This window comes from Taudactylus pleione, unplaced genomic scaffold (assembly GCF_031769625.1).
Source record: "Taudactylus pleione unplaced genomic scaffold, aTauple2 ptg000071l, whole genome shotgun sequence".
Taxonomy (NCBI): domain Eukaryota; kingdom Metazoa; phylum Chordata; class Amphibia; order Anura; family Myobatrachidae; genus Taudactylus; species Taudactylus pleione.
In genome coordinates this window covers 519,862-542,718 of record NW_028284473.1, presented here as the reverse complement: position 1 = coordinate 542,718, position 22,857 = coordinate 519,862, and the positions used below count along the sequence as shown (strand labels likewise).

General features: G+C 41.9%; 1 protein-coding gene across 27 annotated transcripts in view; it reads left to right on the top strand.

Moving 5' to 3' along the window:
* OBSCN (obscurin, cytoskeletal calmodulin and titin-interacting RhoGEF) overlaps positions 1-22,857 on the top strand; it is a 646,947-nt gene that overhangs the window by 266,989 nt on the left and 357,101 nt on the right. For 25 of the 27 annotated variants that reach the window (XM_088467488.1, XM_088467486.1, XM_088467498.1 and 22 more), the window contains 6 exons: positions 2,191-2,463; positions 5,277-5,549; positions 5,811-6,098; positions 8,677-8,811; positions 18,296-19,681; positions 22,094-22,372. In XM_088467488.1, coding sequence (XP_088323614.1) covers positions 2,191-2,463; positions 5,277-5,549; positions 5,811-6,098; positions 8,677-8,811; positions 18,296-19,681; positions 22,094-22,372 — 2,634 coding nt within the window. The remainder of the gene's footprint in view (positions 1-2,190; positions 2,464-5,276; positions 5,550-5,810; positions 6,099-8,676; positions 8,812-18,295; positions 19,682-22,093; positions 22,373-22,857) is intronic. The other 2 variants (XM_088467487.1, XM_088467494.1) reach the window with 2 other exon arrangements.

Sequence of the window (22,857 nt, the reverse complement as noted above, 5' to 3'; positions counted from 1 at the left end):
TATAATAGCTTAATCCTACTTTACATATTTTCTACTTTTTTATTTTTACTTTGTGAGACCTGTTCTTTCTGCACATTTGAATTAACATGCATGCTGTTTTAATTACAATACTGTGCATGTATTCCGTAAAAAAAAATCCTAAATCAACACTGCAAGTCTCCAAACAATAACGATATTGTGTTACTTGATTTGCTTGGTGTGTCTAAGTAAATAATGTGCGTTACATTTACTAAGGGACGCAGGTCCTGATTTGCACCCGCATGCGATGCCAATGTTCATTTAGTTGAGCATACACGGACGGACAACCTCCACCTGCCATAGGGCTGGTGCAGATTTTGAAGGTGCGACCATCCAAAGACAGACCAGTTGGTATTTCTGCAACTACGGAAGTAACCAACCCACCCCCCCCCCCAAAAAAAAAATGTCATTGTGTGTTGCAATCATTCTGCAAAAGAATTTGACAGCTCATTTCCAACAAGTTAAAATGTCACTGATTTGCAGGGATTTTAATTTAAAAACCAATTCATGCTCCCTAATTGGTACAGATGGTTTTTTTTTGTGTGCAAGATTTATTGTTGGTTAATGTTATTATTACTAAATGATTGAATGAATAATTCAGTATTGGTTAACCAGAACTTTTTTTTTTTTTAATTATTAATAGTATAAAGCACCCTTTTTGCCATGCTGGGATTTTTAGTTCTCAAACAGCTGGAGAGTCACATTCAATAATAATTGAGGATGAATTTAAAGGGGTATTTCATCTAACATAATAAAATATAATTATGCTTTGCTCACACGTATAAAATGAAAAGTTCAATTGTATATTTATTGTCTACAGATTTCCTCTTTATTTTATTTTTTTATTTTTACTTGAGTGCAAACTGGTCCAATGTTACAGTCTAGGAAATATTAGGACAAACGGGGGAAACAGTGACACCTATAGGCCATAAAACAAAATTACAAAATATGGTTCAAAGTTATTTTGTTTTTTGTTTCTTTTAATTAATGGGGATAATCCTACAATCAACATCTGATTTATACTTTTTAAATTTATATTTTTTTAGAATTCCATTTTGGGGATCACATCTCAAAAATCAGGTTCCACAACCTTATGTTAATAAGTGGTAGAAACAAAACCAATAATCACTACATATATTTTATTTAAAAAATCTGACTTTTTATAAATAAAAGGTAAACAATACATTATTTGATGGTGTTTGGTATTGTACCTGTGATTTGTAAATCAAGTTATACAAAATGTTTACATATATTCTATCACGTTTTACAGTAATTGATTTACGGCTGTTTTTAGCCTTTCAGCATTCTGTTACATACATACTTATTAGATATATAATATTAAAGTGATTTATAGGTATGATAGTAGCGCTCAGTGATATCATTGGCTATAATCAATGGATAGTGATGTCATCACCACAATAATTATTTGGAAGATTATAGTGAATGTTATTATTACTACAGGTTGAGTCTCCCATATCCAAAATGCTTGGGACCAGAGGTATTTTGGATATCGGAATATTCCGTATTTTGGAATAATTGCATACCATATTGAAATGTCTTAGGTATACGGCCCAAATCTAAACACATAATGCATTTATGATTTATATCCACATTATACACACAGCCTGAAGGTAATTTTATACAATATTTTCAATAATTTTGTGGCTCAAACAAAGTTTGTGTAAATACATGAAATTCATTTATGTGTCATATACACCTTATACACACAGTCTACAGGTCATTTTATACTTTATTTTTAATAATTATGTGCCTTAAACAAAGTTTGTGTGCATTGAACCATCAAAAATCAAAGTTTTCACTATCTCAGTCATGCAGAAAATATTCCTTATTTCGGAATATATGGATATGGGAGACTCAACCTGTATTGCATATTAGCAAGACATTTAGCATTATCAACAAGTTCTACTATCATATATAAACCTGTAGCCTGCAATATTTCCCTTCCTTGACTCTATATGATCACAGAACGCCTAAATGGCTTGTAACATCCTGGTAATTTACAGCCCGGGGTATATTACACACAACAGGCCAAGGACAGTATAGTAAAGTAACCTGACAAGTTCAGTTTGTCGTGTTTGGTGGTAGTTGACGATTTGAGACGGTCATTCTTGGATCCGGTTTTACAAAGGTCTTGTTTGTGTTTTCCAATAGCCAAGAATAAAATATTGCAAGGGCTGGAGAACATTGATGTGGTGGAGGGAGGTGAGGCCCTTTTTGAGTGTTACCTATCTAAGCCCGAATGCTACAACTACAACTGGCTAATTGATGATGAGCCGGCAAAAACGTCCGAGAACGTTGAGATGGTTTTCTTTGAGAATGGCCGTCGGCACCTTCTCTTGCTGAAGAACCTCACAGCCCAGGACAGTTGCCGAGTGACTTTTATGGCTGGTGATGTGGTTTCTTCAGCTTTCCTGAGTGTCCGAGGTAAGGCCTGAGGCCGCGGCATGTCAGTTACTGGCTCTGTGCTTATCTGTGAATAGAGCAATGTGTAGCCTACACCACGCTACTCACACAAGCTGTGCAATGATGTGTGATAGAGAAGCACCACCCTCGTCAATGGCTGCTTCCTTTGAAGGGACGCACAAACCGCATACAGTACTTGGTGGATCCTCTGTAGTACAAACACAGTAGCTGCTTATTATCCATTGCATTATACGCTATGTAGTCTGGTTAGAGCAAAAAAAAATCGTCAATAGTTAGTCCACAGCTTCCACCCCGGAATAAGCTGTTAACATTCCAATGTTTATTCCAACATGTTAAAAATTAAAAATTAAAAAAAATTTTTTTCAGATAAATGTCCATAGAAATGTCTTTAATTGTTGTCGAAACGTGACCTTTTTCAAAGGGTTGCAACGGTCAAAGTCATGTGACCTGAATGGACGCACACCCAAGGTTCATCTACCCAACACAACAGGAGCGATTGGAGTATCTATTCCTATTGTTCACACAACTAGGCCTCAAATCCCTCCCACTAGGTCACCTGGACCATAGAAAATTACAGATGTGACAACAGTGACACCTGTAGGTTATACGATTGCACTACAGGCAGTGAATAAGTTAGAAATCAATAGGTGACCAAATTGGATTGAAATTGCGGCTTTGTGGGTTTCCACGATTGTTCAGGAATTGGATTTATTGGATTAATTGGATTTTTTTTTTTACTAATGACCAGTAAATCAGAGTTTGTGCCCTTATTTATCTGCATTGATGCACTTTTACCATGTTTGTAAGCATTTGAATGATTGCTGGGTGACATATTACACATCCTCAACAGGACAGCGCCCCCCAGTGGCCAAATTCTCCTTAAGGATTACTCTAGAGGCAGGTTTAGAATTTAATGTATAATAGCACACAACAATGAGTCCATGCACTTACTTTTGTGCAGCTGTATTATGAGTAACAGGAATCTTTTGGCCGTCATCCTCATCATCATCAACTCTGAAACTTGTGCCAGGTCTTTGGGGTGTGCAAAGGTACACTCTCCTACTACACGTTATCTCCTGCCAGAACTCACTCTATGGACGGTATTTGCAGATGTTCCTGCCGTAGGCTAACACCATCTTATTTATTTATTAACAGTTTCTTATATAGCGCAGCATATTCCGTTGCGCTTTACAAGGGGAAACATTAATAGAGCAAAACTGGGTAATAACAGACAGATATATAGGTAGGAAGGCCCTGCTCGCAAGCTTACAATCTATAGATATTATATCTCCATATGGTATTAGCCTACTACCGTCATTGGAGCAACCCTGTGGGAGAGGGATCTTGCAATCCCTCTCTGGTGGGGCTGTAGGAGATCCTGATGCCTACCAGAACCTTTTACACATTGCCCATGCGCAGTAACCCCACCCGTTGTCTGAAAGCGTCAGTAAGGGGATCATATATGTAATGATTTTACTTCTTACTTATGTGAGGAATCGACTCTCACCGGAGCCCGTGTTCCAGAGATTCAAATTAATACATTTGAACGAACAAAGAATCTGCAATATGCAGATTTTTGGGGGCAGAACGTATATTATAATAAATATGATCCTTCATCATTGAAAGACACAAGTTTTCAACAGTGTTATCTTTCATGGAACACTGACATAATTGGGTGCCCTAGCGCTGTCAGGAAGACGGCGATAGAGTCTCCAGAGAGTCAAGTTCCGCCACTGAAATCAGGAGAATATACTTTAGGTGGAAAAAATTGTATAAGTTGCTTATATGAAGTGTAATATAAGTGGTTCTGAGAGTTAAGTACAAGTCGACCAACAAGCGAATAGAGCTGAATTTGAAGAGCTCAAATATATGTGTTTTTTTTCTCTGGGGTTTATAACTTATAGTTTATTTTCCTTTTAATTGGGTGTACAATAAGGATAGGAGATAACTTTCAAGGAGCAGATGGGGACTTTTTGAATTGACATAGACCGTCATGTCTTTGTTCCACTGGTGGAGTGAATTATTTACATATTTTCCCTAAGATGTTTCATAGCATATTCCCAAACATTTACTTTCTTCCTGTCAGGCAGCCTGTAGCCAGGTATTAGCAGGAGATCATGTTGGGGACAGAGGAATTTCTCTGGAATCAAAAAAACATTCTTAAAATCTATAAAGAAAAAAATTGTGAGCACAAAGTAACTGTAAATTCTGATTTTAGGTAAATTGTGTATTAAATTGATAGGTTGTTATAAAATATAATAATTGACAAAAATTAGAGATGAGTGAAATTAACAATACTGTTCCACAAATATTTGCCGCCTTCTGTATTTGATAGCGGCTTAATTGCAGAACTTTGGCCTTATGTGTACCGCACAGAGTTCCTCCGATCGTCTTTGTTTTCTCTGGAATTCCCCCTTAATTTTCTGTTCTGCCTGAAGGTTTTTCCTTGTTCTACCCCAACCAGATGACGGAGCAGAATGAAATTACTCTATCCTTGTCCCGTCTCTATTTATAACTTCTAAATTTGGTAAAATGCAGAATTGCACATTCAAAGTGGAATGCCAATCCACGTATTGGCAAAGCGGAAGTAAAAGACGGAACTCTGTGCTTCAGCAAAAATGTCCGGTTCCGCCAAGGAAGCCTGTCGCCACTTCCCTCATCTCTATTGAAAACAAGGCATGCTTGATGTGTCACATATACTGTAGATCAATGAAAAATGAAGACACACAGTGATAAATACGCTTGATTTTGCTTTATATATAAGAGGTTTGCATTAGAGTTTAGTATACTACAATATGTGTGTTTGAATCCAGGGTGGCGCCTGGAAGTTCTGAAGCCTCCAGCTGACACTGAAGTCATTCTAGGAAACAAGGCAGCATTTAGCTGTGTGTTAAGTGAAGCCGTGCCAGTAAATGAGGTCGACTGGTATTTTAATGGATTACCCATCCAGCCAGATGAGCACTGGTCCATGACCGTAGATGAGAACCAGTATAAACTAATTCTTAAAGACACCCAGCAATATCACTCTGGAGAAGTGGTATTCGCTTCAAGAGATGTAGTTGCTACAGCAAAATTGGTGATTCTAGGTAAGTCAACGGCTGCCTTTGTGTCCAGCTTGCCAATTTAATATGAGTTGCTTGCTTACAATATTATTTATCAAGGTTTACTCATAAAAGGGCATCTTGCACCCCAATCTCAGAGAATGAGTTGTAGTACTATAAGGTCATCAAGATGTTTTTGATGTAGAAAGTATTTTTGAAGTTGAAGAACTTCTTCCAGTCTATGTAAATGACTCATTATTTCCTGGAAAAAGAAATGACCTTACTGGGACTCTGTTGTACCTTTAGCCCTCCCCGATCCCCCAGAAGACCCAGAGATTGTAAGTAAGACCAGCAGCTCCTTGATCCTGTCTTGGTTCACACCCTTGAGTGATGGTGGAGCTCCCATCTTTGGATACAATGTTGACATGAAAGCCCCAGGTGGAGACTGGGATCAGTGCAACTTGGAAATAATTCAAAGTATGGACTATGTTGTGCAGAATCTCAAACCGGGCCAGCCCTACCGATTCCGCATTTCCTCCATAAACAAAGTCGGTATTGGGGAACCGGTTCACTTACCACAAACGGTACAGCTAGGTGAGAACACGTGGCTTCGCAACCTTGAGCTGCAAGGTCCTATGTAGACATTCTCGCTCGCATGGCTTGTTTGTTTCATTGATACAATGGGCCGAGAAGCTGAAAATGTGATGGAGCAGAATCTTATATTTGCTCTTTGTGTTCTTTTACTTAAACCTCTGTGTTGCTTTCACTGGAGCCTTCGACGTCCAACGGGCTGCGTCTTGTAGCTTTTCGCAAGTGCAAAGGGCAAGGCTTTTACGCAGTGTTGTCTTTTAAGCTTTACCTTTTTTTCTCAGTGCTCAACGAATGAAAATTACATTTGTGTGCAATATTGTTTGTTAATCGATATGAAGTATATTCATAGGTAGAGTATCACTGATACCTATGTCTTTATCTTTGAAGGAATTCGTACATAAAAGACCATTTGGCCTGGATCACAAAGGGAACCAACATGTTCAGGGCACCGGGAGGGGAGGGCAGACAGACATTTTTTGTTCCGAAACCATATTCATGAGAAAGCAGGATATAGATACATTTTACCATGGCTGCCTCCAGTATTCCTGTGGGTCTCAGGACCTCATTCAGAGTCGGTCGAAGCGGCCGCACGGTCGTATAGAAAAAGGGGCCGGATATGCAAATGATGCACACGTATGTTGCGTCCCTAAGGTCGGATCGTTAGCTGGCCGACCAAGGGGTGGATACAAAAGAATGATTTTCAAAAACAAATATCCTAAAATAGGTATCTCAGTTCTTTTTTTTATTTGCATATAATTCATGGAACCTGTTGGCAAGTGATATTTTTTTGATGAAAGGGTTTTTTCACATACTGGGGCCATATTCAATTAGAAGCGAAAATCCGAGGTCGGACTTTTCGCCGTCGTTGCAGGTTTTCCTGGGGATAAAGTCTCGGGCGCGTGCCCGCGTATCCCCGTATTCAATTAGGAATCGGCGAAAACGGGATCCGGCCAAAAGGTAAGTATCGAAAAGTCCTGGTACTTTGGGGAAATCAGCCTGTCACCCCCTAAAAGATGGTCTGACATGGGGGACAAATTGGCCTGCTAAAGGTATTTGGGGTTTTTAAACGGTATCGGCAAGTGCTTTTATGCGTATTTTAAAAGGGGATGAAGAATAGCATTTAGCTAAATTTTGGGGGGAAATCAACTAGTCCCATCAAATTTGGGGTACATGAAAATGGGTGCAAGCATATTTTTAACTCCCTAAAGTGAACTTTAAAAATTCTTCAAAAATCCACCTGCCGCAACCAACCGCTTTGTAAAAAACACCTGCCGCATACTTGGGGACCCCCCCTGAGTCTATTTTGCTAGTTTTTAAGTTTGTCCCCCAATTTTTTTTTTTCGCCACCAAAACGAAACCACTTTTTTTGGGGTGTCCTATGGTACTTTTTAAATTTTTTTTTACACAGATTACTTTTAGGGGACATTCCAAGAGGTACAGGGTATTTTTTTTAAGTCTGCACCCCAAAACCCCAATTCTGCACTTTTTTTTCGCCACCTATTCACAGGTGAAAAGTTATCCCCAGTTTTTGGCAAAGACTTTTCGCACCTGCGAAAAGTCTTTGGAATTGAATATGGGGAAAAGTCAAAACGGCGAAAATGACGTCGTTTTCGCAGTCTAATTGAATATGGCCCCTAGTTTTAAATTTACACATAGTCATGTTAATATGAATGTTACTTTGGGATTCACGTCAGGTGTATAATACGCTCACCCGATTAAACAGGATTTACTTCTAGCGCTGCGCATAGATTTATAAATTAATATTCAAATGAAGGAAACTGGTAATTAATGCACCTCTGAAAGCAGGGCATTAAAAATACAGCAATGGCTAAAAGACATAGGGGGAGATGTACTAAGCCGTGAAAAGAGATAAAGTGCCAACCAATCAGCTCCTGACTGTCATTTTGCAGGCTGTGTTTGAAAAGTGACATTTAGGAGCTGATTGGTTGGTACTTTATCTCTCTCCACTGTATCGCTGTGCAAAGTGATCAATGTAGCCACTTCCAGTCTGTTTCGGCACTTGTTACAATTACTAGATGAATAGTAGTAGTAGCAGCACTAGTAAATGTACATACAAAGAGAAGACTTTTACAGGTGTAGGACAATTGCCGGATGCCCCACCAATCAGATAGCCGGTCGCCATGTTCTTAGCATTTTTACCCAATGCCTTTTTCCTTTGACAAGAAAAAAATCTATAATTTCTAATGTTGCAATTGTACAGTCGTTTCCAAGTCTATTAGTGGATACGCACCTTATCATTCATCTCAGAATCAAAAACTCAACTGTAAAGTCTATTTATTCATTTGTAGATTTCCGATTGTTTAGCTGCTTATTTCTACATCAAAAATATGACATTGTCTCTGTTATCAACTAACAAATTAGGCAGCATTTACAGATTTACTTGTAATCCTGATTTTGGTTACTGAAAATGAACATATAGGGTAAATATTGATGGCTCTAAGGTATGGGGGCTTGTGGTTTACTTTGTTTTGTCAGTGAGTTTTTATTTGTTTCCTGTGTTTATTATACCTGCGCATACTGTAGGCTTTCTGAATATGGTAACTGTGTGTTTCCATTACAGAGGACTCCGTGACTGTAAAACAACAACTGGAAAACAAAACCGCCAGTGAGGGAGAAACCATTCGTCTGGAGTGCGAGCTTTCCAAAGAAACGCGTGAGGTCACCTGGACAAAGGAGAAAGAACTGCTGCATCCGGGTAAACAATATGAGTTCATTTCACAGGATAAAAAACAAATTCTGATAATTCATAGTGTGTCTGATGACCAAGGAACATATTCCTGTGCAACTTCATTAGGCGCTAAGACCTAGGCGACCGTATCATTAGGGTGTACGTCCTTTTTTTTATTTTTAAGTAGATTGTTTAATTGCCACAAATCTGGATCAACTTATATAGGGACATGAGCAAAGGACTTGCTAAACCAAAAATTCAAGTTACTGTACAGTGGGTAAAACATTCCAATCACTGCGCCTGCAGCTGTTGTTACCCTCCAGCAACTTTTACATATGTATTTGTGAAAGTTATTGGTAGTCTTTTCATGCAAGCAGACTTGTATATTAGGGTAGCGATTCTTTGAATATATCAGTTACTATATTCAAGCCGTATCCTAACTGCTGATCTAAAACTGAAAACCCAGCAGCCAGTACCCTGCATAGCGCCTGTATTTGGTATGGATCCAAAATGGACAGGACTAGATGTTGCCATTCAGTTTATTTGGATAAAAGTTTGACACTTAATGCACTTTGATTAAAAACCTGCGTGACAATAGATTTCTATAAATGCACATACATGAAATAATCTTTATGTTATAGGTGTTTACCAGCAGAGCCTTAATCTGGCTTTTGTCCAACATGCGAGATACATGGCATTCTGTACTTATCGTATACTGTACATGGCATTCTGTACTTATCGAATACTGTACATGGCATTCTGTACTTATCGTATACTGCACATGGCACACTGTACTTATACTGTACATGGCATACTGTACTTATAGTATACTATACATGGCATTCTGTACTTATAGTATACTATACATGGCGTACTGTACTTATAGTATACTATACATGGCATTCTGTACTTATAGTATACTGCACATGGCATTCTGTACTTATAGTATACTATACATGGCGTACTGTACTTATAGTATACTATACATGGCATACTGTACTTATGGTATACTGTACATGGCATGCTATACTTATAGTATACTGCACATAGTATACTGTACTTATAGTATACTGTACATGGCATTCTGTACTTATCGTATACTGTACATGGCATTCTGTACTTATAGTATACTGCACATGGCATACTGTACTTATACTGTACATGGCAAACTGTACTTATAGTATACTATACATGGCATTCTGTACTTATAGTATTCTGTACATGGCATTCTGTACTTATAGTATACTATACATGGCGTACTGTATAGTATACTATATACATGGTATAGTATACTATATACATGGCATACTGTACTTATAGTATACTATACATGGCATTCTGTACTTATAGTATACTGTACATGGCATACTGTACTTATAGTATACTATACATGGCATTCTGTACTTATCGTATACTGTACATGGCATTCTGTACTTATAGTATACTGCACATGGCATACTGTACTTATACTGTACATGGCATACTGTACTTATAGTATACTGCACATGGCGTACTGTACTTATAGTATACTGTACATGGCATTCTGTACTTATAGTATACTGCACATAGTATACTGTACTTATAGTATACTGTACATGGCATTCTGTACTTATAGTATACTGCACATGGCATACTGTACTTATGGTATACTATACATGGCATTCTGTACTTATCGTATACTGTACATGGCATTCTGCACTTATAGTATACTGCACATGGCATACTGTACTTATACTGTACATGGCATACTGTACTTATAGTATACTATACATGGCATTCTGTACTTATAGTATACTGTACATGGCATTCTGTACTTATAGTATACTGCACATGGCATACTGTACTTATGCTGTACATGGCATACTGTACTTATCGTATACTATACATGGCATTCTGTACTTATAGTATACTGCACATGGCATACTGTACTTATAGTATACTATACATGGCGTACTGTACTTATAGTATACTGTACATGGCGTACTGTACTTATAGTATACTGCACATGGGATACTGTACTTATAGTATACTGTACATGGCGTACTGTACTTATAGTATACTGCACATGGCATACTGTACTTATAGTATACTGTACATGGCATTCTGTACTTATAGTATACTGCACATGGCATACTGTACTTATACTGTACATGGCATACTGTACTTATAGTATACTGCACATGGCGTACTGTACTTATAGTATACTGTACATGGCATTCTGTACTTATAGTATACTGCACATAGTATACTGTACTTATGGTATAATATACATGGCATACTGTACTTATAGTATACTATACATGGCATACTGTACTTATAGCATACTGTACATGGCATTCTGTACTTATAGTATACTGCACATGGGATACTGTACTTATAGTATACTGCACATGGGATACTGTACTTATGGTATAATATACATGGCATACTGTAATTATCAGAGCTGTAACTAGACTTTTTGGTGCCCTGTGCCAGAAAGAGCACCCCCCTCATTTTTTAAAGGGACATAATGCACCCAAAAAAGGGCCATGGCTTCATGGGGAAGGGCCAGGGAAGAGATAGGAGAGACCAGGAGATGCTGGGGATGAAGTAATAGGAAGCTACAAGCAAGAATGATAATAAATAGAAATTTGACAGGCCCAAACAGCGCCCCCTGCCCTGTGCCATGGCACCGGCCGCACTACCCTAGCTACGGTCCTGGTACTTATAGTATACTGTACATGGCATACTGTACATATAGTATACTATACATGGCATTCTGTGCTTATAATATACTGTACATGGCATACTGTACTTATAGTAGGGGTGTGCACCGGCCACTTTTCGTGTTTTGGTTTTGGATCTGGATCTTTCTTCGTGTTTTGGATCTGGATTGGTTTTGCCAAAACCACCCTTCCGTGTTTTGGGTTCTGGGTTTTGTGTTTTGGATCTGTATTTTTTTTTAAAAAAGCATAAAAACAGCTAAAATCACAGAATTTGTAGGTTTTTCTGCTCCTATGCTATTATTAACCTCAATAACCTTAATTTCCACTCATTTCCAGTCTATTCTGAACACCTCACACCTCACAATAGTGTTTTTATGTCCAAAAGGTTGCACCGAGGTAGCTGGATGACTATGCTAAGCGACACGAGTGGGCGGCACAAACACGTGACCCATCTAGGCGTGATACTGCAGTGGCAGACAGGATGGCAGTTTGAAAAACTAGGCCCCAAACTGTACATAATGCAAAGAAAAAAAGGAGGTGCAAGATGGAATTGTCCTTGGGCCCTCCCACCCACCCTTATGTTGTATAAACAGGACATGCACACTTTAACAAACCAATCATTTCAGCGCCAGGGTCTGCCACACAACTGTGGCTGAAATGATTGGTTCGTTTGGGCCCCCACAAAACAAGCTGGCAATTAATGTGTCCCTGCACAAACTGGCTCTACGGAGGCAAGATGTCATCCTCATCCTCCTCATCCACCGATTCCTCACCCTCTTCAGTGTGTACATCCTCATCCTCACAAAGTATTAACTCGTCCCCACTTGAATCCACCACCACAGGTCCCTCTGTACGTTCTGGAGGCTGGTCTCCCTGGAAGAGCTGATAATTCATTTTGATGAACATCATCTTCTCCACATTCTGTGGAAGCAACCTCCTACGCCTTTCGCTGACAAGGTTCCCGGCTGCACTAAACACTCTTTCGGAGTACACACTGGAGGGGGGGCAACTCAGGTAAAATAGAGCCAGTTTGTACAGGGGCCTCCAAATTGCCTCTTTTTCCTGCCAGTACAGGTATGGACTGTCTGACATGCCTACTTGGATGCTGTCACCGATGTAATCCTCCACCATTCTGTCAATGGTGACAGTATCATATGCAGTGACAGTAGACATGTCAGAAATTGTTGCCAGGTCCTTCAGTCCGGACCAGATGTCCAAACTTGGTCCTGCCTGCCCTGCATCACCGCCAGCGGGTTGCTTAGGATAGCTAAGTTTTTTCCTGGCAGCCCCAGTTGCGGGAGAAAATGAAGAAGGAGCTGTTGACGTGTCACGTTCCGCTTCAGCTGACAGTGTGTTCACCAGCAGGTCTTTGCACCTTTGCAGGCTTGTGTCGGCCGGAAAGAGAGACACCACATAGGCTTTAAACCTAGGATCGAGCACGGTGGCCAAAATGTAGTGGTCTGATTTCAACAGATTGACCACCCTGGAATCCTGGCAAAGCGAATGAAGGGCTTCATCCACAAGTCCCACATGCCGAGCGGAATCGCTCCATCTTAGCTCCTCCTTCACTTTCTCCAGCTGCTTCTGCAAAAGCCTGATGAGGGGAATGACCTGACTCAAGCTGGCAGTGTCTGAACTGACTTCACGTGTGGCAAGTTCGAAGGGCTGGAGAACCTTGCACAACACGGAAATCATTCTCCACTGCGCTTGAGTCAGGTGCATACCCCCTCCTTTGCCTATGTCATAGGTCCATGTATAGGCTTGCATGGCCTTTTGCTGCTCCTCCATCCTCTGAAGCATATAGAGGGTTGAGTTCCACCGCGTCACAACCTCTTGCTTCAGGTGATGGCGGGGCAGGTTCAAGAGTGTTTGCTGGCGCTCCAGTCTTCGGCACGCAGTCGCTGAATGGCGAAAGTGGGCTGAAATTTTTCGGGCCACCTAAAGCGTCTCCTGCACGCCCCTGTCGGTTTTCAGAAAATTCTGCACCACCAAGTTTATTGTGTGAGCAAAACATGGGACGTGCTGGAATTTGCCCAGATGTAATGCCCGCACAATATTGGTGGCGTTGTCAGATATCACAAATCCCCAGGAGAGTCTAAGTGGGGTAAGCCACTGGGCGATGATTTCCCTCAGTTTCTCTAAGAGGTTGTCGGCGGTGTGCCTCTTACTGAAACCGGTGATACACAGCGTAGCCTACCTTGGAACGAGCTGGCGTTTCTGAGATGCTGCTACTGGTGACGCTGCTGCTGTTGCTGCGTAAGGTGATACATCTACCCAGTGGGCTGTCACAGTCATATAGTCCTTAGTCTGCCCTGTTCCACTTGTCCACATGTCCGTGGTTAAGTGGACATTGGGTACAACGGCATTTTTCAGGACACTGAGGACACTTTTTCTGACGTTTCTGTACAGTCTCGGTATCGCCTGCCTAGTGAAGTGGAATCTAGACGGGATTTGGAACCGGGGACACACTACCTCCAACAATTGTCTAAATCCCACTGCACTAATGGCGGATACCGGACGCACGTCTAACACCAACATAGCAGTCAAGGCCTCAGTTATACGTTTTGCTTCAGGATGACTGCTGTCGTACTTCATCCTCCTCGCTAAGGACTGTTGGAGGGTCAATTGTTTAGTAAAAGTAGTGGTGTTCCTACTTCCTCTCTGGGATGATGAACGACTCCCAGCAGCAGCAACAGCAGCAGCGGCAGCAGGAGGCGTAGCAATGCAGGATCCTCCGGAGGAATCCGGGATAGGAGAGTCAGTCATGCCAGTGACATGGCCTGCAGGAGTACTTCCGATCCTGACTAAGGAGGAAATTGACGAGGAGGGAGTTGACGGTGTGGTTTGCAGGCGCTTGGATACAACAGGACAACGGGATTTAGGTGTCCCTGGACTGCTTACGGTCTTAGCCAAAGTTTCTGAACTTGACAGTAACTTATTATGAACGCGCTGCAGGTGCCGTATAAGGGAGGATGTTCCTAGGTGGTTAACGTCCCTACCCCTACTTATTCCACCTTTACATAAGGTACATATGGCAAGACAGTTGTTGTCCGGATTTGGATAGAAATATTGCCAGACCAAAGAGGTGGAATGTTTGGTCTTCTGCCCAGGCATGACCGTGATGGGCTTTTTCATCCCACGGACAACAACTGTCTCCCCCGGAGCCTGATTTAAACAAACCACATCACCATCAGAATCCTCCTCGCCAACTTCCTCCTCAGCGCCAGCTACACCAGTATCCTCATCCTGTTGTACTTCAACAGTGACATCTTCAATTTGCATATCAGCAAGTGGACTGTGGGTGCTCCTTTCAGCACTTGCAGGGGGCGTGCAAATGGTGGAAAGAGCCACCTCTTCCCGTCCAGTGCTGGGAAGGTCAGGCATCGCAACCACCACCACACTTGGACTCTCCTTGGGTATTTGTGATATCTTCTTAGAAAGCACAGTTCTTCGCTGTGCTTTTGCCAGCTTAACTCTTTTGATTTTTTTAGTGGGAGGAGGGCTTTAACGGTCAAGCCAGCCGGCCCTTTACTTATGACACAGGTGCACGCTTGGCACTACTTTGTTGATGCACGTGTGGCTACTGCGCACACAATTCACAAACACAGAAAATATATATTTTTTTGGTTTGGACTGGAGTGTACTTTGGGGGTTACAGCACCCTTTAACGGTCAAGCCAGCCGGCCCTTTACTTATGACACAGGTGCACGCTTGGCACTACTTTGTTGATGCACGTGCGGCTACTGCGCACACAATTCACAAACACAGAAAATATATATTTTTTTGGTTTGGACTGGAGTGTACTTTGGGGGTTACAGCACCCTTTAACGGTCAAGCCAGCCGGCCCTTTACTTATGACACAGGCGCACGCTTGGCACTACTTTGTTGATGCACGTGCGGCTACTGCGCACACAATTCACAAACACAGAAAATATTTTTTTTTTAGTTTGGACTGGAGTGTACTTTGGGGGTTACAGCACCCTTTAACGGTCAAGCCAGCCGGCCCTTTACTTATGACACAGGCGCACGTTTGGCACTAATTTGTTGATACACGTGCGGCTACTGCGCACACAATTCACAAACACAGAAAATAATTTTTTTTTTGGTTTGGACTGGAGTGTACTTTCAGGGGTTACAGCACCCTTAACGGTCAAGCCATCCGGCCCTTTACTTATGACACAGGCGCACGCTTGGCACTACTTTGTTGATGCACGTGCGGCTACTGCGCACACAATTCACAAACACAGAAAATATATTTTTTTTGGTTTGGACTGGAGTGTACTCTCGGGGGTTACAGCACCCTTAACGGTCAAGCCAGCCGGCCCTTTACTTATGACACAGGCGCACGCTTGGCACTACTTTGTTGATGCACGTGCGGCTACTGGGCACACAATTCACAAACACAGAAAATAATTTTTTTTTTAGTTTGGACTGGAGTGTACTTTGGGGGTTACAGCACCCTTTAACGGTCAAGCCAGCCGGCCCTTTACTTATGACACAGGCGCACGCTTGGCACTACTTTGTTGATGCACGTGCGGCTACTGCGCACACAATTCACAAACACAGAAAATATATTATTTTTTTAGCACTTGTGGGGAGCACCCCTGATGGACAGAGCACCCCCTGGACAACACTACAGCACCCCTTTAGGACTGGGACACTGCACAGGACTTTGGAGTGGACACAGCCCCTATGGAGAACTGACTGCACAACACAGTCCAGCCAGCCCCTATGGACTTTTAAGTAGTGGACACAGCCCCTATTAACAACAGCAGCACAGCACAACACAGCCAGCCCCTATGGACTTTGAAGTAGTGGACAACAGCAGCACTACACTACACTACACTACACAGCCCTAACTCCCACCCTCCCTCTTCACTGTCCACAGCCGAGTGAGAAAATGGCGCCGACGCGGGTACCTTATATAGGATCCAAAACCGGCGAGACTCGGAAGGCGGGATGATGACGTTTTGCCTCGATTTCAGATCCGAGTCAGGCGGGAAAAGTCGAGCCTGACTCGGATCGGACTCGGCTCGGGGGGGTTCGGATTTCAGAAATCCGAACCCGCTCACCCCTAACTTATAGTATTCTATACATGGCATTCTGTACTTATTGTATACTGCACATGGAATTCTGTACTTATAATATACTGTACATGGCATACTGTACTTATAGTATACTATACATGGCGTACTGTACTTATAATATACTGTACATGGCGTACTGTACTTATAATATACTGTACATGGCATACTGTACTTATAGTATACTATACATGGCGTACTGTACTTATAGTATACTGCACATGGGATACTGTACTTATAGTATACTGCACATGGGATACTGTACTTATAATATACTGTACATGGCGTACTGTACTTATAGTATACTGCACATGGGATACTGTACTTATAATATACTGTACATGGCGTACTGTACTTATAATATACTGTACATGGCATACTGTACTTATAATATACTGTACATGGCATACTGTACTTATAGTATACTATACATGGCGTACTGTACTTATAGTATACTGTACATGGCGTACTGTACTTATAATATACTGTACATGGCATACTGTACTTATAGTATACTATACATGGCGTACTGTACTTATAGTATACTGCACATGGGATACTGTACTTATAGTATACTGCACATGGCGTACTGTACTTATAGTATACTGCACATGGGATACTGTACTTATAGTATACTGCACATGGGATACTGTACTTATAGTATACTATACATGGCGTACTGTACTTATAGTATACTGTACATGGCGTACTGTACTTATAATATACTGTACATGGCATACTGTACTTATTGTATACTGTAACATTGACTTTAGTAACTGGGAGCTCTCCAGCTGTAGTGGACGTCCTAGCATGCACGTCCGCCCATTACCTGGCATAGGATACTGTGAAGTGTACTCCGACAGCTAGAAGACCCACCTCAACTTTTAAGTAATAAAATATAGCCTATGGCTATAAATATTGTAATTTGCTGCAATATTGTATGTGGAGACTACAACACTGTTAGACAGCAGAGGTAGGGTAAAGCATATCTGCAGGATATAAGTACTTACGCCATTCATATAAATGTATAGGTGTCCTATCGCCTATGTTTGGTGATTTCCAGCATTCTTGTGATGCTATGGGGTATATTTACTAAAGTGCAGGTTTTTAGAAGTGGAGATGTTGCCCATAGCGACCAATCAGATTCTACTTATCATTTATCTAGCACCTTATAGAAGATAATAGCTAGAATCTGATTGGTTGCTATGGGCAACATCTCCACTTCTAAAAACCCGCACTTTAGTAAATATACCCCTATGTCTTATACTTCAAAAATTAAGTACAGTAGGCATTACTTTAATAGTCGCTGAAATGGGATAGAGATCCCATCACAGCGCACCCATGTGATCATGTGGAGCCAATCAAGAGTGTTTACTGAAAGACCGAATGCCTCCTACAGAAGCAAGAATACATGTCCCCGTTTTCAGGAACGTTGCCCAGTGCTACCCCTTCCCCACCACCCAAATGGCCACAGCCTGTCAATTAGGCCACAACTTAGAGGGCACTATGTGCGATGGCGTAGGACCCATTTTACCCATAGGCAGAAGAGGGTCATTGGGGGGTCTGAATTAGGCCCAATGTCCTCGGATTTGGTTTGAATGGCTTTGATCTATTTTCTAAAATAGATATTTCTAAAAACATTATATTGCTTTAATCATCATGGACCTGCTGTGGATGAACATTTAGTATTCTGTATCTCAATCTGTTTACATGTCTTTTCAGTTCCAACGATCATGGAGCCAGTCTCAATACAAGAAGCTTTTGGTGTAGCTTTTGAAAGGAATGGCCTTGGAGTTGAGGATGAAGATGGCTCACAGCCGAATTTGCCACCAGAAGCCGCTCAAGAAGGAGATCTGCATTTACTATGGGAAGCACTGGCCAAAAAGAGGAGAATGAGCAAGGAGCCCACTTTGGATTCAATTTCCGAAGTTCCAGAAGAAGATGTTAAACGTAAACAGAAAAAAGATTCAGAGAGACGCGCCGACTTTTCCGGTTACACTTCTGAAGATGTGGCCAAAACCAGTGAGGCTGATTTCTCGCTTACAAGTTCTGATGATGAGTCCCGAGCTGGGACACCGTCTTTGGTCTCTTATCTTAAAAAAGCACCGTCTTTGGTCTCTTATCTTAAAAAAGCTGGTCATTCCACTATTACGTACGGAACTAAGGTTCAAACACTTTCTACCAGCAAGTTCTTCAAGCACTTTGAGACCACCGAAGTTAAGGAAACCCAGAAGCCTGCCCCCGAGGCAGAAGCTGACTTGGCAGAAATGTTTGATGATGACCCCGCGATGGATAAAGCAGCCGTAAAAATTCAGGCTGCTTTCAAGGGATACAAAGCAAGGAAGGTGATCAAGCAACAGGAATGCCCACTTTTTGCAGAGACATTTAAAGACTTTTCTGTTGACCCAGGGGGAACCGTTCATCTTGAGTGTGTGGCCATCAGCAAAACGGACATCACCACTCGCTGGCTAAAAGACGACCAGGAGCTCTCTGATGGGCGTCATTACCATATTGACGACTACACTGATGGAACTTGCTCTTTAATTATTACTGCTGTAGAACTTGAGGACACTGGGAAATACACATGCGAAGTCTCAAACAAGTTTGGTGCGGTGTCTCATAACGCAAAGTTGGTGGTGGGTGATGGACTTCCAGAAGTTGTCCCAAAGCAGATGCCCTCTCCAGCCAAGCTCACTACTGACAGTGAGACTGAAAGCTCCTCTGGTAGTGAGTTGGACGATGCATTTCGAAAGGCAGGAAGGAGACTTCACAAGATCTTTAAATCTAAATCATCCCTTGAAATGTCTGATGTGGAAGAGGAACTATTTGTTAGTGCCGACGAGGGAGAACTACCCCCGATAGACCACCAAACCTACCGGGAAGACGACAGATACATCTACATCAAGTTTGAAGTTATGTCAGAAGCTTCAGTTGCCGCTACAAGGTTCAGAGAAATGTTCTCTGCCATGGGCATCCCAGTTAAAATTGATATTTTAAACCAAGGCCTGAAAAAGATTGAGCTGCGGATAATGAAAGTGGAAACTGGGACCACGGAGAAGCATCGGCTTGAAGCAAAGCAACAAATGACTTTACTGACATCAGACACAGGTCAGGGTGATAAAATAACAGAAGTAGTGAGTTTTAGGTGGAATCTGCTTTTAATGCTGATAGAGCAAACATTTTATATTTAGTACTGTATGATTTACCACTCCACCCCCTCCCCCTTTGGTCCCTGGCCCCATGTATCCCGTTATGTTATACCCCCATCATTCCCGGTCTTCTTCTGTCCCACTTACGTGCACATCAGGAGCTTGGGAGCTCCGTGCACATTTGGCGTGACATGCAGGTGCTGCAGCCCCAATTGGGTCATCACTCAACCATGACGTAATTTTGATGAGGTTCCAACTCTCTAATTATAGATTTAACCCTTCAACTTATGAAAATTACAATTTTGACCAATTGGAGTACAGTAAAATAGTCTCTCTCAGATGATACACAGCAGATCTATCCCAAATGCAAGATAATTATTTGGTCAAAAATGTTCACAGCCCTTAACCTACAAAAATGTTGTTTAGCTTCCAGCCACATTAGTGTCATTCCAAATGTACAGTTTTAAGTGCTTGTTTGCACGTGAATATTTATCTGAGCCTCATAACTTTTATATTTGATATTTGGAGCTGCAACTGCAAAGGTCGACAATGAAAAGGTCAACATCAGAAAGTTGACCAGTTCAAAAGGTCAACACGGAAAAATGGTCAACACATGATTTTTTTTTTTAAATCGTTTAGACTAGATTTAGGGTTTAGGCACTTACCAGAGGGTTAGGCACTAGGAGGGATGATTAGGGTTAGGCACTAACCCCGATGGTTAGGGTTAGGCACTAACCCCGATGGTTAGGGTTAGGCACTAACCTCGATGGTTAGAGTAGGCACTAGGAGGGATGGTTAGATTTAGGCACTAGGAGGGATTGGTTGTTGTTAGGCACTAGGAGGAATGGTTAGGGCTAGGCACCAAGGGGAGGGTTTGGGTCAGGCTGAAGATTAGGGTTAGGCACTAGGAGGGATCATTATGGTTAGGCACTAACCCCAATGGTTAGGGTTAGGCACTAGCAGGGATGATTAGGGTTAGGCACTAACCTAACTCAGGCACTAGGAGGGATGATTAGGGTTAGGCATTAACCCCGATTGTTAGGGTTAGGCACTAGGAGGGATGATTAGGGTTAGGCATTTGGAGGAAAGGTTAGGGTTAGGCACCAAGTGAAGAGTTAGGGCCAGGCTGAAGATTAGGATTAGGCACTACAAGGGATGGTTAGAGTTAGGCACTAGGAGGGATGGTTAGGGTTAGGCAATAGGAGGGATGGTTAGGGTTAGGCACTAAGAGGAATGGTTAGGGTTAGGCACAAACCCCAATGGTTAGGGTTAGGCACTAGGAGGGATGATTAGGCTTAGGCACTAACTCAGATGGTTAGGCACTAGGAGGGATGATTAGGGTTAGGCACTAACCCCGATAGTTAGGGTTAGGCACTAGGAGGGATGATTAGGGTTAGGCACTAACCCCGATAGGGTTAGGCACTAGGAGGGATGATTAGGGTTAGGCACTTGGAGGAACGGTTAGGGTTAGGCATCAAGTGAAGGGTTAGGGTAGGCTGAAGATTAGGGTTAGGCACTACGAGGGATGGTTAGAGTTAAGCACTAGGAGGGATGGTTAGGGTTAGGCCAGTGTTGGCTAACCTTGACACTCCAGCTGTTATGGAACTACATAACCCAGCATGCACTGCTACAGTTTTGCTATTAGGGCATGCTAAAACTGTGGCAGGGCATGATGGGATATATAGTTCCACAACAGCTGGAGTGTCAAGGTTAGCCAACACTGGGTTAGGCACTAACCTCAATGGTTAGAGTTAGGCACTAGGAGGGATGGTTAGGGTTAGGCACTAGGAGGAATGGTTAGGGCTAGGCACCAAGGGGAGGGTTAGGGTCAGCTGAAGATTAGGATTAGAAAAACTAAAAAAAAGTGTTGACCATTTCTGTGTCTACTTTTTGAACTTGTTGACCTTAAATACATGTCAATCTTCTCGGCTGTTGCCATTTTGTCATGTCGACCTTCCTGTGTCAACCAAATCATTTTCAACCTTTTTATTTGTCGACCTTCTTTACCCAATCCTGAGCAAACAGCCTCGTAATTATCAAGCAAATTTAGGAAGACCTGCAGCGAGAACTACATAGAAGGTCTATGAGAAATCTAAGGAAAGATGAAGATACTTAGAATTATAATCTATTTATAGTCCTCATAGTGAAGTGCTGTGTGTAGAGGGGCGATGAATTAAATATTTATCAGTGCGTCATAGAGACAAATCAATCACAATACTCGCCATTATTTGCATAAAACATTAGAGCGTGTGACTTTTGTTTTTATACATTGCCTCTGTTTTTTAGGGCTTTCACACGTTACTATAATGCTTTTATATGATGCGCCTTTCGCAGTTATTATATGTTATTTAAATATATATATATATTGTAGCTCCGATATTTATTACGGAACTCCAAAACCAGGAGGTTCAAGATGGCTACCCGGTCAGTTTTGACTGTGTCGTAATTGGGAAACCGATGCCAAGTGTGCGCTGGTTTAAAGACGGGAAGGTGATTGAAGAAGATGACCATTATATGATCAACGAGGACCAGGAGGGATGTCACCAGCTCATCATCACCGCTGTCATACCCCAAGACATGGGGGTCTACAGATGTCTGGCTGAAAACAGAATGGGGGTAGCTTCAACCAAGGCTGAGCTCAGGGTGGACAGTAAGTATTGTACTTAAATATAAAGTATAATCCTATTTAGCTATTGTATTTATATATAGTATTATTTACAAGTTATACCTGTAGTTACAGGTGGCAAAGTGTTATGACAGTAGGTGAGCAGCTATACTCTCTGCCTCCCTCGTCTGGTGACTCTTTAACAGGGTCAGCCTGGCCCACAGGGGTACAGGGGAAATCCCCGGTGGGCCCCATTGTTTGTGGTCCCACCCCTCTCCTTTAGGTGTCAGGTTCCAGACCTCAAATTATACATTGTTACCCTATTAGAGGGCCAGTTACCTGGTGGAGCAGGGACCACTGATGAACATGGGTGCTGGGTTCACTTCTGTTGGAACGACACCAAGACTCACCTTCCTGCCAATTAAAGTGGGCAATCATGATGCACCCCTGTTACCTCTGGGCTGTGGGCTTTACCATTATAGTTCTGCTTTCATTCAATTACCTACAATTAAGTCATCCCAGTGTTAAGA